We start from the raw sequence: 14,779 nt of genomic DNA, 5'->3' as shown, positions 1-14,779 counted from the left end.
GGAGGAAGGGCTGATCTTGAAAGGGTTGCCTCAGGCCTCCCCAGGCACATCTCTCTTTGACCTCTGAGCCCCTTTTCTCCATCCCCCACAGCTGCCTGCCTCTCTGCTGACTCCCCTATGCATTACCCCATGGCAGGCCTGTGGGGCCCAGGCTGACTGGGTGGGGACAGGTGTCCTGGCCCAGCTGTTCCCTCTTGTCTCCCCCACCTGTCAGCCCAGAGGGTGGGGAGCTGACAGGGAGCAGAGATGAGGAACCCCTTGGCCTCCTCACCTGCTCCCTGGGGTGGGGCCCTGGTTATCAAATGTAGCAGAGGGATTGAGAGTAGACAATAGGCAGGACTTCCCACTCAGAGGAAGGATAAATCCTGACCATAGGAATGGCAGAGAATGCTGAGTACATAGTGATCCTAGCTGTCAGAAATCAGAGGGGTCTTTGCACAATATCTTCATGAAAAGGTGAGAAACTGGGTATTGGTGAGGGGCATGGATCAAGTCTGGGGGCAAGTGTTTGCCTAGGTGTGTGTAGGTACTTCCCCCCGCTGCCTGCTAGTGTGGCGGGGTCGGGGCGGCTCCATCTGGCTGGGCATCTTAGCCTCACCTGGCACCTTTCCTGAAAGCAGCAAGCTAATCCTATAAGAGCTGCCTGGCTGGCCGCCTCAGCAGGCCCACGTAGCCGCACTGCCGGCCCTCCCTTGCCAGGGGCTTAGAGGACTGTCCTTCGAGTCAGAAGGAGATCCAGCTGCCACCCTGAGCGGCCCCTTTAAATCCCCGGTGGCTTCCTGAGGTCACGATGTCTCTAGGAGGATTTGCTTTCCGTGATTGGATTGGCCTCTTTGTGGGGGACACTGCTGTCTGCAATTGTAGGTGAACACTTCACATTCTCATCCTCCACCTTCCCTTCCAACGGAATTGGTGCTGTCCAGTCTGTGGGTCCAGGCCTCAGGCCTCCTCCCTTCTCTCCTTGCTCTCACGTTCCAGCAGTCAGGACCTGGACCCCCTTCATCTGCTTCAGCTAGAGCAGCCTTGCCCCTGTTCTGTGGATGGGAAAAAAAGGATCTTGCTGCTTTAAACAAGGGGACAGACCACTGCCCTGGAACACAGTGCCCTTCTGAGACTGTCTACTGCCTGTTTTTCTCCACTCTTCCCTCTTCAGCTTGTTCTTCCTTCGGCCAGGGGCCCATGCTCCATAGTTTTCCCAAGCCCTCATTTCCATGGGCAGTCCCTCTCCTGATCTAACCACCAGCCCGCCTGCTGCAATGGCAGGCAGCCCAGACCCAGCACTGGTGGCATTATGCTCACCCCAACGGCTCTCAAGCTGACCCGCCCCCAAGGCCCCAGCTGCCACTTTCACTTCTGTCTCCTGAGACCCCAGAGGGAAGTTGGGTGGGGAGGTGGAAGGTGACCCACTAACCGTCCCAACCGCCCCACCTCTCCTCAGCTGAGGCTTCGGATGGCCAGGGGCCCCTGTCCACCACTCTCCTCTAGATGAGTGGAATGGGCTTAGGTTGCAGGGGAAGGGTTGGCTGCAGTGGGAGGAATGGTGGTTAGATAGCAGGAAGGACTTCCTGGGATAGGAGACCACTGCCTGCTTGGCTTCATTGTTTCAGAGGGTACAGCTGGAAGCATAGGTATTATAACTGGACAAACAGAGGTCAGTTTGACCTCTTCAAGGTAGGCAGGGGGTTGGTTGTCTTCTAGCTCCCATTAGTTGGACTACAGTGCTGGGGCCGCCATGCCCTCCCAAGTGTTACCAGCTGCCCATGCTTAGTCAGGTAACTTCTAACAAAGCAAATTTTAGCCCCAGAGACTACTTTGAGTTCAAAGAGTCAGCCTGGGAAGTCCTCTCTGTAGTCTTGCATCTATCTCGCCTGCTGTACTAGGCTATTTCCTCTCGTTGTGCACTTTTGGGAGTGGAATTTAGAAGTGGGGATAGAGGTGGAAGTAAGGACAGTCCACTCATGTCCTACTGCTGCCCCAGCCTTGGCACTAAAGAGGGGAATAGGGTTTTTCTCCTGAGGAACCCCCAGGCAGTTTGGGAGCCATCACACTTTACCCCATGAATCTTATCAAATTCCTCTAGCTGCAGTGCTTGGTGGTTCCTCATAATTACACCTCCTCCCCTCAAATCCCTTCCTGGACAGGGGACCTGGACAAGAGTGGAGGACCCAGTTGGATTAAGAGCTCTAGACAGTACCACTAGATCAATTCAGAAATATTTTCTGCAGAAGAAGGATGAGACTGGAGACCTGAAGTGCCAAGAACTCCCTAACTGCCTAGGGATGCTGGGTGGGGGTGTCCCAGGTCCTAGAATGGGAAGTAGAACTTGATGGAATAAGGTCAGAGACACTCTGCAAATCCCCATGCAAATGAGCAGTAGTGAGTCACTACTGATTGGCCTGCTGGGTGGAGCATGAAGCAAGGCTCAGGCTCAGGTTCCAGAGCTAGCCCCACTAATGACCATGACAGTGACCTTGGGCCAGTCACTACTCTAACCAGAAACAGGATCCCAAGCCCTGGGTCTGATAGGCATTCCAGGTGTGTGAGGGGATTGGCTTGGCAGAATCTCTGCTGCCAGGGCCTGTGCGCCCTGCCTGGCACCTGCCCTGGCTGACCATGAGCCTCTGTCAACCCTTGGCCATCTGTTGTGGAGGTTATCATTCCGAAAGCACCTCTGTCTTCATCAGGCCTGTTCCTCCACTCTTCTGGCCTCCACATTGCCCTCCCCTCCTAAGCTGGAGGACAGGTGACCTAACTGGACCATCTCTTCTGTTATCTCTCCATGGAATCACACAGTCTTGACCTCCCTTCCTTTTGAGCCTCTATAAAGAGCATTCTGTTCCTATGGGGACAGAATGTCTAGGCTGGAAGGGCACTTGGGTACCTAGTCCACTCCACCTACCCATTGTACTGGCCAGTAGGGTGAACTCTGGCGGGGGCAGTGCCTTATTCAAGTTCACACAGTGAGTTAGGGCCAGGGCAGGGACTAGAACCCAGGCATCCAGAATCCCTACCCATAGTCCCCGTATTTCCCTGGGCTGTTCATTACCCTACCTCACCTACCCCTTTTCTACTAGGACTCAATCTCCTGTTACCCCCAGATTCTTCCTGAGGTCAGCGGGGTGGCTCTGGGAACTTGTGGGCACAGGGTGGTTCCTAGGAGCCAGCCTAGAGGCCACCAGGGCAAGGCCAGAGCTGGGGTGGGAAGTGCTGGAGGTGGGGGGGGGCTGCCTCTGTAGGGGGCCATACAGCCTCAGTGCTGCTACAGGAAGGATGAGAGCTAGACTACAGGAAGGACAAGCCGGGGTGGAGAAGCAGTGGAGGCGGCTCGGGAGACAGACCCTCACTGGAGAGGCATCTCCTGGGCAGAGAACAGGCTGGCCCCATCCCAGGAGATTTGCCAAGGAGAAGAGGGCGGGAAGCCTAGGGTGGGGCGCGGGAGAGTTGTCCAGCGGAAACTGGAGGGAGGGCTCCTAGCCCTGCTCCCCACACTGGGTGTTCCTCTTGGCAAGTCGATTCCTGTCCCTTAAGCCCCTTAAGCGAAGGCTTCAGTGCCAGCCTCCGCTTGTGTTCTTAGGGTGCCTGGGACCTGAGACCACCCCTGCCCCAGGTCCAGCTTTCTTGGACTGGCCCTCTCTCCCTCCCCCCAGCCCAACAGTCCGCCCCCAGGTCCCTTGTCAGTGAGTTAAAATTAGCTCAGTGCCCAGACTAAAAATAGCCCCTGCCCAACCCTGAGGCTGTTGGGCTGGGGGAAGGGAGTCCCCGAGGGAGGGGAGGATGGTGGGAACCAGGGGTTTGGGGAGTGAGCCTGCCAAACAGAACTTTGAAGGGAGGAGGAGGACGGGGATGGGGACCCGCCTGTGCCTTTGAGAGCAGACCCTGGAAGAACTTCGGGGCAAATGAAAAGAGGCTGCCTTGTGGGAGGGGGAGCAGAGAGGGGGCAGAGAGAGTGGAGAACAGGGAGGAGCCAGGGAGCAGTGGGTGGGGAGCAGGCGGGGGTGTGAGAATTGGACTGTGGGCGGTGGGGGAGAGGGGCAGCGTGAGACCCCAGCACTGCCTTTGCCCAGACTTCGAGGGGAGGGTGATGCCCCGCACTTCGGGGCTAGTACAGTGTTTGTGAAGGAAGGGCTCTCTGTGTAGATTCCAGAGGCTGGGAACCCCAGGGCTCTCTTACCTGGGCCCCATCTCTTGGTGGTCACTGAGTTTACCTTCCCACCCATCTTCCAGAGCTCCTCAGCGTGTGTCTGCGTAGAGGGCTGCGGTTCAGAGAGAGTGGCTTGGAAGGTTTGTGGGCCCCAGGGTGAGGCAGGAATGGAGGGAGTACCCAGGGCGTTGAGAGGGCCGCTGGGCCTTGTGCCCACCTCTGCCCACTCTCAGGGCCTGCTTACCCTGGAGCCTGGACCTAGCCAGAGCCTCAAGAGCCAAGATGCTCTATCCCCGGCCAGGTCTGGGCTCAGTCCTGGCCCCTGAGGGCCTCCTTGCCTCTCCCTGCCCTGCCCTAGGTGGGCCCTGCCCTTCCCTTGTCTGTCTCTTGGCAGGACTGCAGGATTTCAGAGGACAGGGTTGGAGTCCTGTCGAGTTTCGCCCACGTGCTCGGCCTAGCATCAGCGTCGTGCAAGCAGTTGTTGAACCTGCCTCTTGTTCTCTACCTGCTTCTCTCTCAATCTCTGTCTCTGTCTAGTCTCCTACCTCTCCCTCTCTCCTCTGGCCCTCTCCTTGTCCGCCTCTGCCCCTCACTCTGCCTTCCTCTTGGACTCTCTACCTCTTTTTCTCTGTCTCTTTTCCTGTGTCTGTGTGTCTGTCCCCCTCTGCCACCCCCCTCTGTGTCTGCCTCACCCACGCCTCCTCCCTCGTTAGTGAGCAGGCTGCTTGAGGCCGCCTGACTGTGGGGGTGACAGGTGGATTGGATTGTCACCCCCTCCCCCAGCGCCTGCTGCTTATTTCATGCCCTGCAGCCCAGCTACAGGGAAGGGGCGGGAGGAGGGATGACAGCTGTCTCCAGCACCTCCTGCCTTCCCCTCCAGTCCACAGCCTACAGCCCTGAGCAGCCTGGGAGGAAGGGATGAAGGGCCTGCTTAATGAGAGTTTCTCACTATGTGGAAGAGCAGGGTTTGAAGCCCGATGCTCTGTGACGGGGGCTGCTCACTCAGCCTCTCTGGGCAGCTGCTCCATTTTGACTTGCGCTGGTATGGCAGCTCTGAAAGCAGATGCTCTGCAGTTCCTCTGAACCTCTGGGCCACCGGGACAGAGGATGGATATGGGTGGAAGGGTGCAGGGGAGAAGGGGAGGTAGGTAGTCCCCTGACAACAGCAGGAGAGAGGAGGTGGAGGCTAGCCACTGGAACGCGCTTCTCCTGCAACTCCCCCAGGAAGGGCAGCGCTGCTGCAACTGCAGCTTCAGGAGGCTGCCCTGACCGCTCCCCCCAACTCCTCCCGCTGGCCCCAGGCCACCCTCACACAGGAACTGAGCTAGCGTCATTCTGAAACCTGAGAACGGTTTGAATATTGCTCAGGTACCAAGTGGTGTTACACTGGGGGAGGCAGGAGCGTGGTACTTCTCCCATGCCCCCTCCAAACCAAGATCCCCTTTAGGGTACATTTTATATGTTATTTGCACCTTATTTGCATGTCAGTACAACCCACATGTTCCTATTGGGTCTGTAGCCCAGCTGAGGAAACCGGTTGTCCGTGGGGTCCTTCTGGAACCCCCCGCCGTTTCTGGTCCCCTCACTCAGCCTCTGCTCCTTGTCAGGAGTGTTGTCGGATGAGCCTCCTACCCTGTGTCCCATCTCATTTGCAAAGACTTCTCTGCAGCCACCCTTCTCCACAGACTTTGGGTTTGCGCCTGCCTCCTTGGGGCTCAGCCCAGCTGCCATCCTCCTCCCTCTTTGCTCCTTCTGTCTCTGTTGGGGGAGGCCTTCTCTCTGTCTGCTCCCACTTACTCCCCAGGAGGTCCACCCTGCCCAATCCTGTCCTGCCAGCACTACTCTGAGTAGGTGAATCAGAATCAGAAGCAGCTGGAGTCTTCGAGGGGGTACTTTTGGTGACAGAGATGCTGCCAGCCCCAGGAGTCACAGCTGTGGCCTGAGGTCAGGATTGGGTGGGCCCTGGGGCCATCAGAGCAGGAGGGCCATCCTGGATAACCCCGTCTCTGTGGCAGCCCTAAGCCCTTCCAAGCCTTTGGCCTCCAGGAGAAGCAGCCAAAAGCCAGGTCATCTGGGAGGGCCTCCTAGAGGAGGAGCAGGCTGGAAAGGGGAAGAGGAATGGGGCAGGCCCAGGCGAAGAAGAAAAGGCTCACATCTGGATAACAGATGCCCAGGCCTCTGGCTCCTGGCAGTTGGTTAGGTAATTAGGAAGAGAGCTAATTAAGGAGGTCCAGGTGTTCATTAAAATCTCCCTAATTGGATAGGAGGGAAGCTTGGACAAGATAGGCCTCCATACCTTGGATAGGGTCAGTTTAGGGTTCATGTGCCCACCCAGGTCCCAGCCACCCCCTTTTCCAAAGTAAGGGCTGAGTTCTTGCCCTTACCGTTCTTGCCCCCAAGCTTTCCAAGATTGCAACAGTGTTGAATGGATAGCAGAAGGGGAAAGAGATGAGTACAGACTGAGCCTGCTTTGTAGGAAGGCTCCTGGTTAGATAGGAGGAAGGACTGCCCAAGGTAGGGGCATCTCCTCCTCTGGCAGTGTTGGCACAGAGGTAGGAGTGGCAATGGGGAAGGCGCCATGGGAACATGGAATCATAAAAAGTGCTTTGGGCTACTGGGTATAGATGAGGCCTGGTCTTTTTAACCCTGACTTTGCTCTGTCCGAGGATGTTCAGTGGGTCTCTGTGGCTTCCCTGTCTTCTCAGCCCTGATCCCTCTAGCATCCCAGCTCCCCCAGCATGAGGCGGGGGTGGGGGTGGTGGTGTAGGAGATCAGCCAGGGAGCTGGTTGCCAGGTGACAGTTGCCTAAGCAACCCAGTTCTCTCCATCTCCATGTACTCAGGGCTGCTCCTTAGAAGACTTTAGAGTCTCACCCTCTGTACCAACCAAGCTGAGGGTAGGGAGGGTTGAGGACTGGAGTAGCAGGGGTAGTTGGAGGGTAGGTGGCGTCCAAACAGGCAAGCTGCCGGCACAGCTGGGAGAGGAAGAGTTCTTCTCCACAGAGGATAGAGTGGGAGGAGCTGGTCCTGCAACAGAAGTTAGACCAGAAGAAGGACTTCTCACAGGGTCACAGCGATGAAACAATCCTTTCTTTCTTTCAGCAGACATTTCCCAAGCTCATCCTTACAGGGGATAGAGTGGTGAAGTATACAGATGTGGTTCCTGCCCTCATGAAGCTTCAGTCTTGTAGGGGAGCCAGGCATTAAATAGAAGCACAGAACTGTAATTATTTACAATCATGATAAGTGTTAGAAAGAAAAGAACAAAATAATCTTGAGAGTCAGTAGTCTTGGGAGAACCAAAGGAATGAAGTTAGATTGTAGGAATGACTTTTCTGAGGATCGTGAGAGCAAAGAGAGGGATCTCTCCCAACTTCAGGGAAGAGATAGCATTGGCCATAAACTGGTAGAGGTTACCTCTCAGCAAAAATTTGCTGATGAACAAAAGGTGGCGAGGAGGAGATAGTAAAATGGGAGAGGGATGAAAGGTGGATACTGTGAGCCAGAGGAGGGTGATGGTGACTGCACTTGCCAGTCTAGATTGGAGTTTTCAAGGCCAGGCCAGAGAATCCCATTTAAAAAGCCTTCTTCTTGGGCTTCCCTGGTGGCGCAGTGGTTGAGAGTCCGCCTGCCGATGCAGGGGATGCGGGTTTGTGCCCCGGTCCGGGAGGATCCCACATGCCGCGGAGCGGCTGGGCCCGTGAGCCATGGCCGCTGAGCCTGCGTGTCCAGAGCCTGTGCTCCGCAACGGGGGAGGCCACAACAGTGAGAGGCCCGCGTACCGCAAAAAAAAAAAAAAAAAAAAAAAAAGCCTTCTTCTTGAAAAATTAAAAAAAGAAAAGGAAAAAAAAGAAAAGCTCTCTTCTCAGCCCTCCCTTGCCCTCAGTGTGCCCTCCTCCCTTCTCTGCCAAACCCGTACCACTGCAACTCTGGAAAATACAGCCTTTGGATTGCACTGGGAGGCGGGGCAGCTGAACTCCTCGGGCTGGAGCCTTTGCAGTGGCATGTTTGGCAGAAATCGGGGTCACAGGCGAGGGATGGGGTGGCTGGAGCTGGTTCTGGGTCCAGATATCTGCTCAGCCAACTCAGGGTTGGCTGGGCTGGCGATGGTGATGTCCTAGGGCATGTGTGAGGGTGGACAGTAGGAGGCCCAAGGCCCATGGAGCACCTTGAGGATAAGGATGAGGGGAAGAGGGTTTGAAGATTTCTCCCTGGGGAGAGAGAGGGAGGTGTGGAGGGTCCTTCTAGGAGTGGGGAGGGGGCTACATTGTTTTCTGAAGCTACCTGGACAGAGCAGAAGCTCTCTTTCCAGCTGGGCTAGGGAATGCTTGAGGGAAAGTCCTGGTAATAGGAAAGGGTGGGGAGGGATATTCCTGGCTCCTCCCAAGTCCATAGATTCCCTGCCTTCCCTCTCTCCTTCCCTCTATGGCCAAGATGCCAAGGCTGAACTTTGGCATCTACTATGGAACCTTGGGGCCCACGGTTGAGTGGATATGTAAAGGCTAGAGAAACTCAGCAGCCACTGGAAATGGGGGCTGGGGAGAGGGTTCCTAATTACAGGTGTCTCTGTCGTCAAACACCCACCCTCTGCCCAGGTTGGTTGTGGGGAGGTGAGAGCCCACCTTCCTGGACTCTGTAGTGGGCCCTCTGGCAGGGACTCTGTGGAAGGGGAACTCTGGAGAGGAGGGCTGGGCTTCTGTGGTCTGGGCTCCTCCCAGGACCCTATCAGAGTGGCTTTAGAGAGCGTGGGTCCCATGCCTACTGCCCCTTTCCACCATCTCCCACTATTCCATCTCTGGAATCACAGAGCGAGAAGGGCCCTGGGGTCATCTTGTGCCTCCATCCTGGGCCCTTCCGGTCCCCGGGGGCTCACCCAGCCTGTTTAGGTGCTACCCACACCTGAGAGCATGCACCTTTTCTGGCTCAGGCTGGGCTGCCATCCCTGTGCCTCCTTCCATCCTGTGGTACCTCACGCTGTACAGTGCGGGGCCTCCGTTTCCCTTCCTGGCTCTTTAATTGGAGCTCTTCAACCAGTGGGCCATGATGGGTTTATAGGTGTACTGAGACAAGGATCCTTCCACCTGGTGCCTGTGTCCCCCTAGCTGCCAGCAGCCTCTTTCCTGTCTGGCACTGGTTCTATATTTTCTCTACATGCTCTGAGTTGAGCAAGGTTGGGAGGCAGTGCTCTTAGACTGAGCTTGGGTTCTAGGCATGCCCCACTCCTCTAGAGCAGGAGTTGGCAAACCGTGACCCATGGGCCAAATCTGGCCATGCCTGTTCTTATAAATCTAGTGTTATTGGGGGCACAGCCACACTCGTTCTTTTAAATGTGTTGTCTACAGCTGCTTTCATGCTGCAATGGCAGAGTTGAGTAGTTACAACAGAGACGGTATGGCCTGCAAAACCTGAAATACTTACTATTTGGCTTCTTTTTTTAAAATATTTATTTACCTATTATTATTATTTTTTGCTGCAACGGGTCTTAGTTGCGGCACGTGGGATCTTTCGTTGTGGCGTGTGGGCTCCAGAGCACGTGGGCTCTTCGTTGTGGCATGCGGGCTCTCTAGTTGAGGTGCGTGAGCTCAGTAGTTGTGGCGCGAGGGCTTAGTTGCCCCGCGGCATGTGGGATCTTAGTTCCCCAACCAGGGATCAAACCAACGTCCCCTGCATTGGAAGGCGGATTCTTTACCACTGGACCGCCAGGGAGGTCCCTATTTGGCTTTTTTTTTTTTTTTTTTTTTTTTTTTTTTTTTTTTTTTTTTTTTTTTTTTTTGCGGTATGCGGGCCTCTCACTGTTGTGGCCTCCCCCGTTGCGGAGCACAGGCTCCGGACGCGCAGGCTCAGCGGCCATGGCTCACGGGCCCAGCCGCTCCGCGGCACATGGGATCCTCCCAGACCGGGGCACGAACCCGTATCCCCTGCATCGGCAGGCGGACTCTCAACCACTTGCGCCACCAGGGAGGCCCTCCTATTTGGCTTTTTAAAGAAAAAATTTACTGACCTCTGGTGTAGAGGGGTGGTTGGTTGGTTGGTTGGTTGGTTTATTTAAAGCAGCAGAATCCTTTCTTCAAAGCAGAGATTTAGGTCAAGGCCCACTGAGTAAAACAGGTTGATGTAGAGGAGCCCTGGTTAAAGGGAGATAGGGGTTCTGCAGCCCAAGCCCTACTTTGGGACTCCAGGCTCCAGGGTTCCATGAGTCTGGTATGAGGACCACTGCTCTAGACCTGCTCTGGTATATTCTTGAGCCAGGGGTGCAGACACACTCCCATTCTGGCAGCAGGTACACCGGGCTAGCTGTTCACAGCCTCGGCGGGTGTTCACTCGGCACGTTCTCTGCACCAGGCTCCGGATGGGAGCCACCATCCTAGGCCAGCGGGGCAGCTGGCGAGCCCAGGTGTCTCTGCTCCTGGTGGGCTCTGGGGAGAAGTAAGGGGGTGGGATGTTCTCTAAGACCCAGACCCTTAGGAGCCAGGGAGCTCCCTGATTGTGTTCTGTCTGACCTAGAACCTGAGGGCAGCAGTGATGATGTGGAAGGAGCCTGGAGCAGAGTCCTGGGCCCTGAGTGAATTCCAGCTTGTGCCTGGCTGTGGCATGCCATCACCTCAGGTCGCCACCATTTCCTTAGTTTGTGGATGGGACTCAGATGCTGCCAGCCTCTCGCAGGGGTGCTGTGAGGCTGGCCCATGTGCCAAAGGAGCAGGCCTGAGGGTTACCAGGGCTGACAGTCCTCTTGTGACCCTCCCCACCCAGGAGGCTCTGCAGAAGGTGTCCTGCAGACCATGAACTGAGTGCTGGTCCGAGACTGTTCATGAGCACAGTGTAAGGTGTGCCGAGACCCACCACCCAGCAATCCCCTCCCCTCCCCGGCACTGAAGATCCCCGGAAAAGATGGGGAGGAAAAAGATTCAGATCCAGCGAATCACCGATGAGCGGAACCGACAGGTGAGGGGATCCGGGAGCTTCACGGAGTGGATGAGGGCAGGGAGCTGGCCTCTGCCTCCACTCCACTTCCAACCACTCCAAGAAGGCTTCCCGGAAGAAGGGGGCTCTGGAGTGTTATGGAAGGGCAAGGGCTGAGTTGGGAGAAGAGGAATCCCCACCTCCCTGCAGCTCTTAGGACCCTGTATCCTAGAACCCCAAGACTCATCTGCTGCTGCAACCAGGCAGACCTGAGCCCCTGCCATATGCAATATGCAAACCTCAGGCCGCACCCAGGCACTTCCCCTTTCCAAAGATGAATCCTTCCCCTCCTCCTACCCCAAGGGAAGAGCCTGGAAGCTCTTCTGTTCTCCCTCCCTAACCTGTTTATAGCCCACAGCACAGAGGTGTGGAGTTCTGTCCATCTGGATTTCTCTGCTTTCAGTGAATTGGCCCTGGGCTGTGTCTTGGCCATGTGTTGGCAGAGGGATCCTGGCCTGTTCCTTGCCCAGACCAGGGGCTCCTGAGAGCAGGGTTACCCTGAGGCAGGGGCTGGCTATGTCCAGCTTCCTGTAGGTGGGACTCCTGGGCAGACCTTGACTGAACCAGACCTGGCCGCCCACACGCCCACCTACAGGTGACATTCACCAAGAGGAAGTTCGGGCTGATGAAGAAGGCGTACGAGCTGAGCGTGCTCTGTGACTGCGAGATCGCGCTCATCATCTTCAACCACTCCAACAAGCTGTTCCAGTACGCCAGCACGGACATGGACAAGGTGCTGCTCAAGTACACGGAGTACAATGAGCCGCATGAGAGCCGCACCAACGCCGACATCATCGAGGTGGGCCCACGCACGCGGACCCCACCCCCGCCTGCAACTGCACACCACGCGCCCATTGCAGCATGCACACTTGGACCTCTCCGTGCACACACACATGTACACCTGCCCCTTGAAGCCCCCTCACCTGTGCGCACACACATATAAACCCACATCCTCTTCTACAAACCCCGGGCCCGAGAAGGAAGGAGGGCAGTGAGGTAGATGTCAGTTGGGGCTGCCCACCCAGCCCAGTCCCACCCCAGGCCTCTCTGAGCCTCTCTCTTCATGTCTGTCAGGCACAACATGACCCCTCTGCTCTGTCTGCTCTCAAATTCTCTCTTTCTCTCTCCTTCCTTCTCCATCTTTTGATTCGCTCCTGCATCTGACTCTTCCTTTCTCTGTCTCCCTCTTTGTTTCCATCTCTGCTGCTCTGTCTCTGTCCCCTTGTGGGTCCCTGTGGCTTTATTTTCTGTTTCAAAGAGAGCTGACATTGTAAACCATGAAAGGACATGGGCTTTGGAATCCAGCTCTGGCCTTTACTGGCTGTGTGGCCTTGGGCAGGTGGTTTCGCTTCCCAGAGCCTTGGTGCCCACCTCCACGAAATGGGGCCAGTGCCTGCTTTGAAGGGTGTTGTGTGAATTGAATGAGACAGCCCAGTTCCTGCTTCTCACACTGGGGGTACGGGACCTGTGCCGATGAAGAAGGGTGCCTGGGAAGCCACAGGCCTGCCTTCCTGGAGTGAGACTTCCACTCCACAGATGTGGAAGAAATTCCTTTATTTTTATATTAGAGAAAACAGATTTACTCTAGACTAGAATGTAAAATTCACATTCATTTTCAAGACAAAACAAGCATCTGTGAAGATGTTTTGAGCATGGAGAGGTCAGCTTTGGGGTCTCCTCCACGCCACCAGGTGTGCGTCCCCTACTTTGTGTGGGTGCATGGGAGAAAGTGTGGCCTTTGCTGGAGGACAGCATACAAGGTGGTACATGGTAGAAACTCAGTAAATGCAAAGAAATGTTTTGTCTTTCTCCCTCTTATTCTTCTACCTCTCTGTCTCCATTTCAATTTCTCTTTCCCCTTCTTCTTTTAAGCAGAGCCCAGGAATTGAGCCGGGCAAAGTCAGCCCTGACTGCCTTGCGCTGGAGAGCGCTCTGTGCCTTCTGGCTGGGGCTCACCTAAGGGTAGACAGGCACAGGCTGGCTCAGGGCACCAGCCCCTCAGCTCATCCCCCAGAAACCCCCCACCCCACCTGTCACCTTGGAAGCACGTGTCCCTGTGCCGGCTGCATTCCCTGGGTTAGGCCCACCTTCCACGTGACTCTGTATTCTGATGCCTCCCCCACCAACCACACAGTCACACAGTGCCCTAGTAAGAGAGTTTTAGGGAAGGGCTGGAAGGAACGCCAGGGAGGCGGTGGGGGGGGGGTCGGGACTGGGAGGACCCTCACCCCTGCTGACGGTAGTGGTGCGGTTACAGACCCTGAGGAAGAAGGGCTTCAACGGCTGCGACAGCCCGGAGCCCGACGGGGAGGACTCGCTGGAACAGAGCCCCCTGCTGGAGGACAAGTACCGGCGCGCCAGCGAGGAGCTCGACGGGCTCTTCCGGCGCTATGGGGTGAGCCCCACTCACTCTCTCTCTGTTGGCCCCCCCTTCCGGCCCCTTCCCCCCCAGGCGCTGCACAAGAAGCACAGGGAATGTGAGAGCCCTGAGGTGGACGAGGTGTTTGCCCTGACCCCCCAGACGGAGGAGAAATATAAAAAGATAGACGAGGAGTTTGATAAAATGATGCAGAGTTATAGACTGGCCGTGAGTAGTCGCATGGAGGAGAGCCTCCCTGTGGTGCATGGTGTGGCTTCGCGCCCCGCCCCGGCCCTCGGCTGCCTCTGATGGATGTTCTGCTCTGAGCCATGCTGGGGCTGTTGGTGACCACTGAGGAACCTCTGACGTTGGTCATGATAAACCCATGACCCTTGCTGAGACTCATCTTGGATGGAGCATAAGCCGGGAGAGGCCTGGAGTGTCCCCCTCAACAGCAAGAAGTGTGTAGATGACCCGAGACCCTTAGATGACAGGAAAGTAGAGAATGTGCTCTTTGTCCAGATTTGTTTTGGGGAGAGGCCCCTTTGGGCCTGCTCTGACACCCCCAGCCCAAGCTACTCAATAACACTGTCAAGGGGAGGCAGAGACTCCTGCTGAAGGGGAAGGCAGTGAGGTGGGTGAACGCCCTCTGCAACAGGCAGACGGATGAGAGACGACAAGTGAGGTGACGCCCCGACCCACGCGCTCATCCTTAACAGCTGTGTGTGTGAGTTTGGGTCTGTACTCAGGGCCTCTAACCTGCTCTCTGTGTGTCCTGCCTGGCTGAGGACTAACCCACCTCCGCTAGGGGGGTTCCAGGTGTCCCTGGGTCTCTCTGCAGTGAGCAGAGCCTTCTTCTCATTCTCTGGGCCAGAGCTGGATCCCAAAGCACTCCAGCCAGCATACTTCCTTGGTGGGAGTGGCAGGCATGACTCCAGGGGGTTCCAGAGCAGAGAGATGGAGCTACTGGCCCAAGGACGCACAGCCCAGAGGCTAGAGGAACCCTGGCCTGCCCTCCCAGGCAAAGTGAGTCCAGGGTAAGGGATCACCCTGGCCTTACCCTGCCTCTCCATCTTCTGTCTAGTCAGCTGTCCCGGCCCCCAACTTTGCCATGCCCGTCACGGTGCCCGTGTCCAATCAGAGCTCACTGCAGTTCAGCAATCCCAGCGGCTCCCTGGTCACCCCTTCCCTGGTGACGTCATCCCTCACGGACCCACGGCTCCTGTCCCCCCAGCAGCCAGCACTACAGAGGAACAGTGTGTCTCCCGGCCTGCCCCAGCGGCCAGCCAGCGCAGGTAAGTGATCTGGTAGGTGACGTGG

General features: G+C 56.3%; 1 protein-coding gene across 3 annotated transcripts in view; it reads left to right on the top strand.

Annotated features, from left to right (window-relative positions):
• MEF2D (myocyte enhancer factor 2D) overlaps positions 1-14,779 on the top strand; it is a 34,738-nt gene that overhangs the window by 6,551 nt on the left and 13,408 nt on the right. For 2 of the 3 annotated variants that reach the window (XM_060090746.1, XM_060090748.1), the window contains exons 2-5: positions 10,891-11,082; positions 11,696-11,899; positions 13,358-13,495; positions 14,544-14,754. In XM_060090746.1, the coding sequence (XP_059946729.1) occupies positions 11,029-11,082; positions 11,696-11,899; positions 13,358-13,495; positions 14,544-14,754 (607 nt within the window). In that variant the 5' untranslated portion in view covers positions 10,891-11,028. Of the gene's footprint in view, positions 1-10,644; positions 10,747-10,890; positions 11,083-11,695; positions 11,900-13,357; positions 13,496-14,543; positions 14,755-14,779 lie in introns of all 3 variants that reach the window. The other variant, XM_060090747.1, reaches the window with a different exon arrangement.

The sequence above is a fragment of the Mesoplodon densirostris genome, chromosome 2 (genome assembly GCF_025265405.1).
Source record: "Mesoplodon densirostris isolate mMesDen1 chromosome 2, mMesDen1 primary haplotype, whole genome shotgun sequence".
Classification (NCBI taxonomy): Eukaryota; Metazoa; Chordata; class Mammalia; order Artiodactyla; family Ziphiidae; genus Mesoplodon; species Mesoplodon densirostris.
Note: the sequence above shows the minus strand (reverse complement) of the source record. Positions and strands in the feature narration are given on the sequence as shown.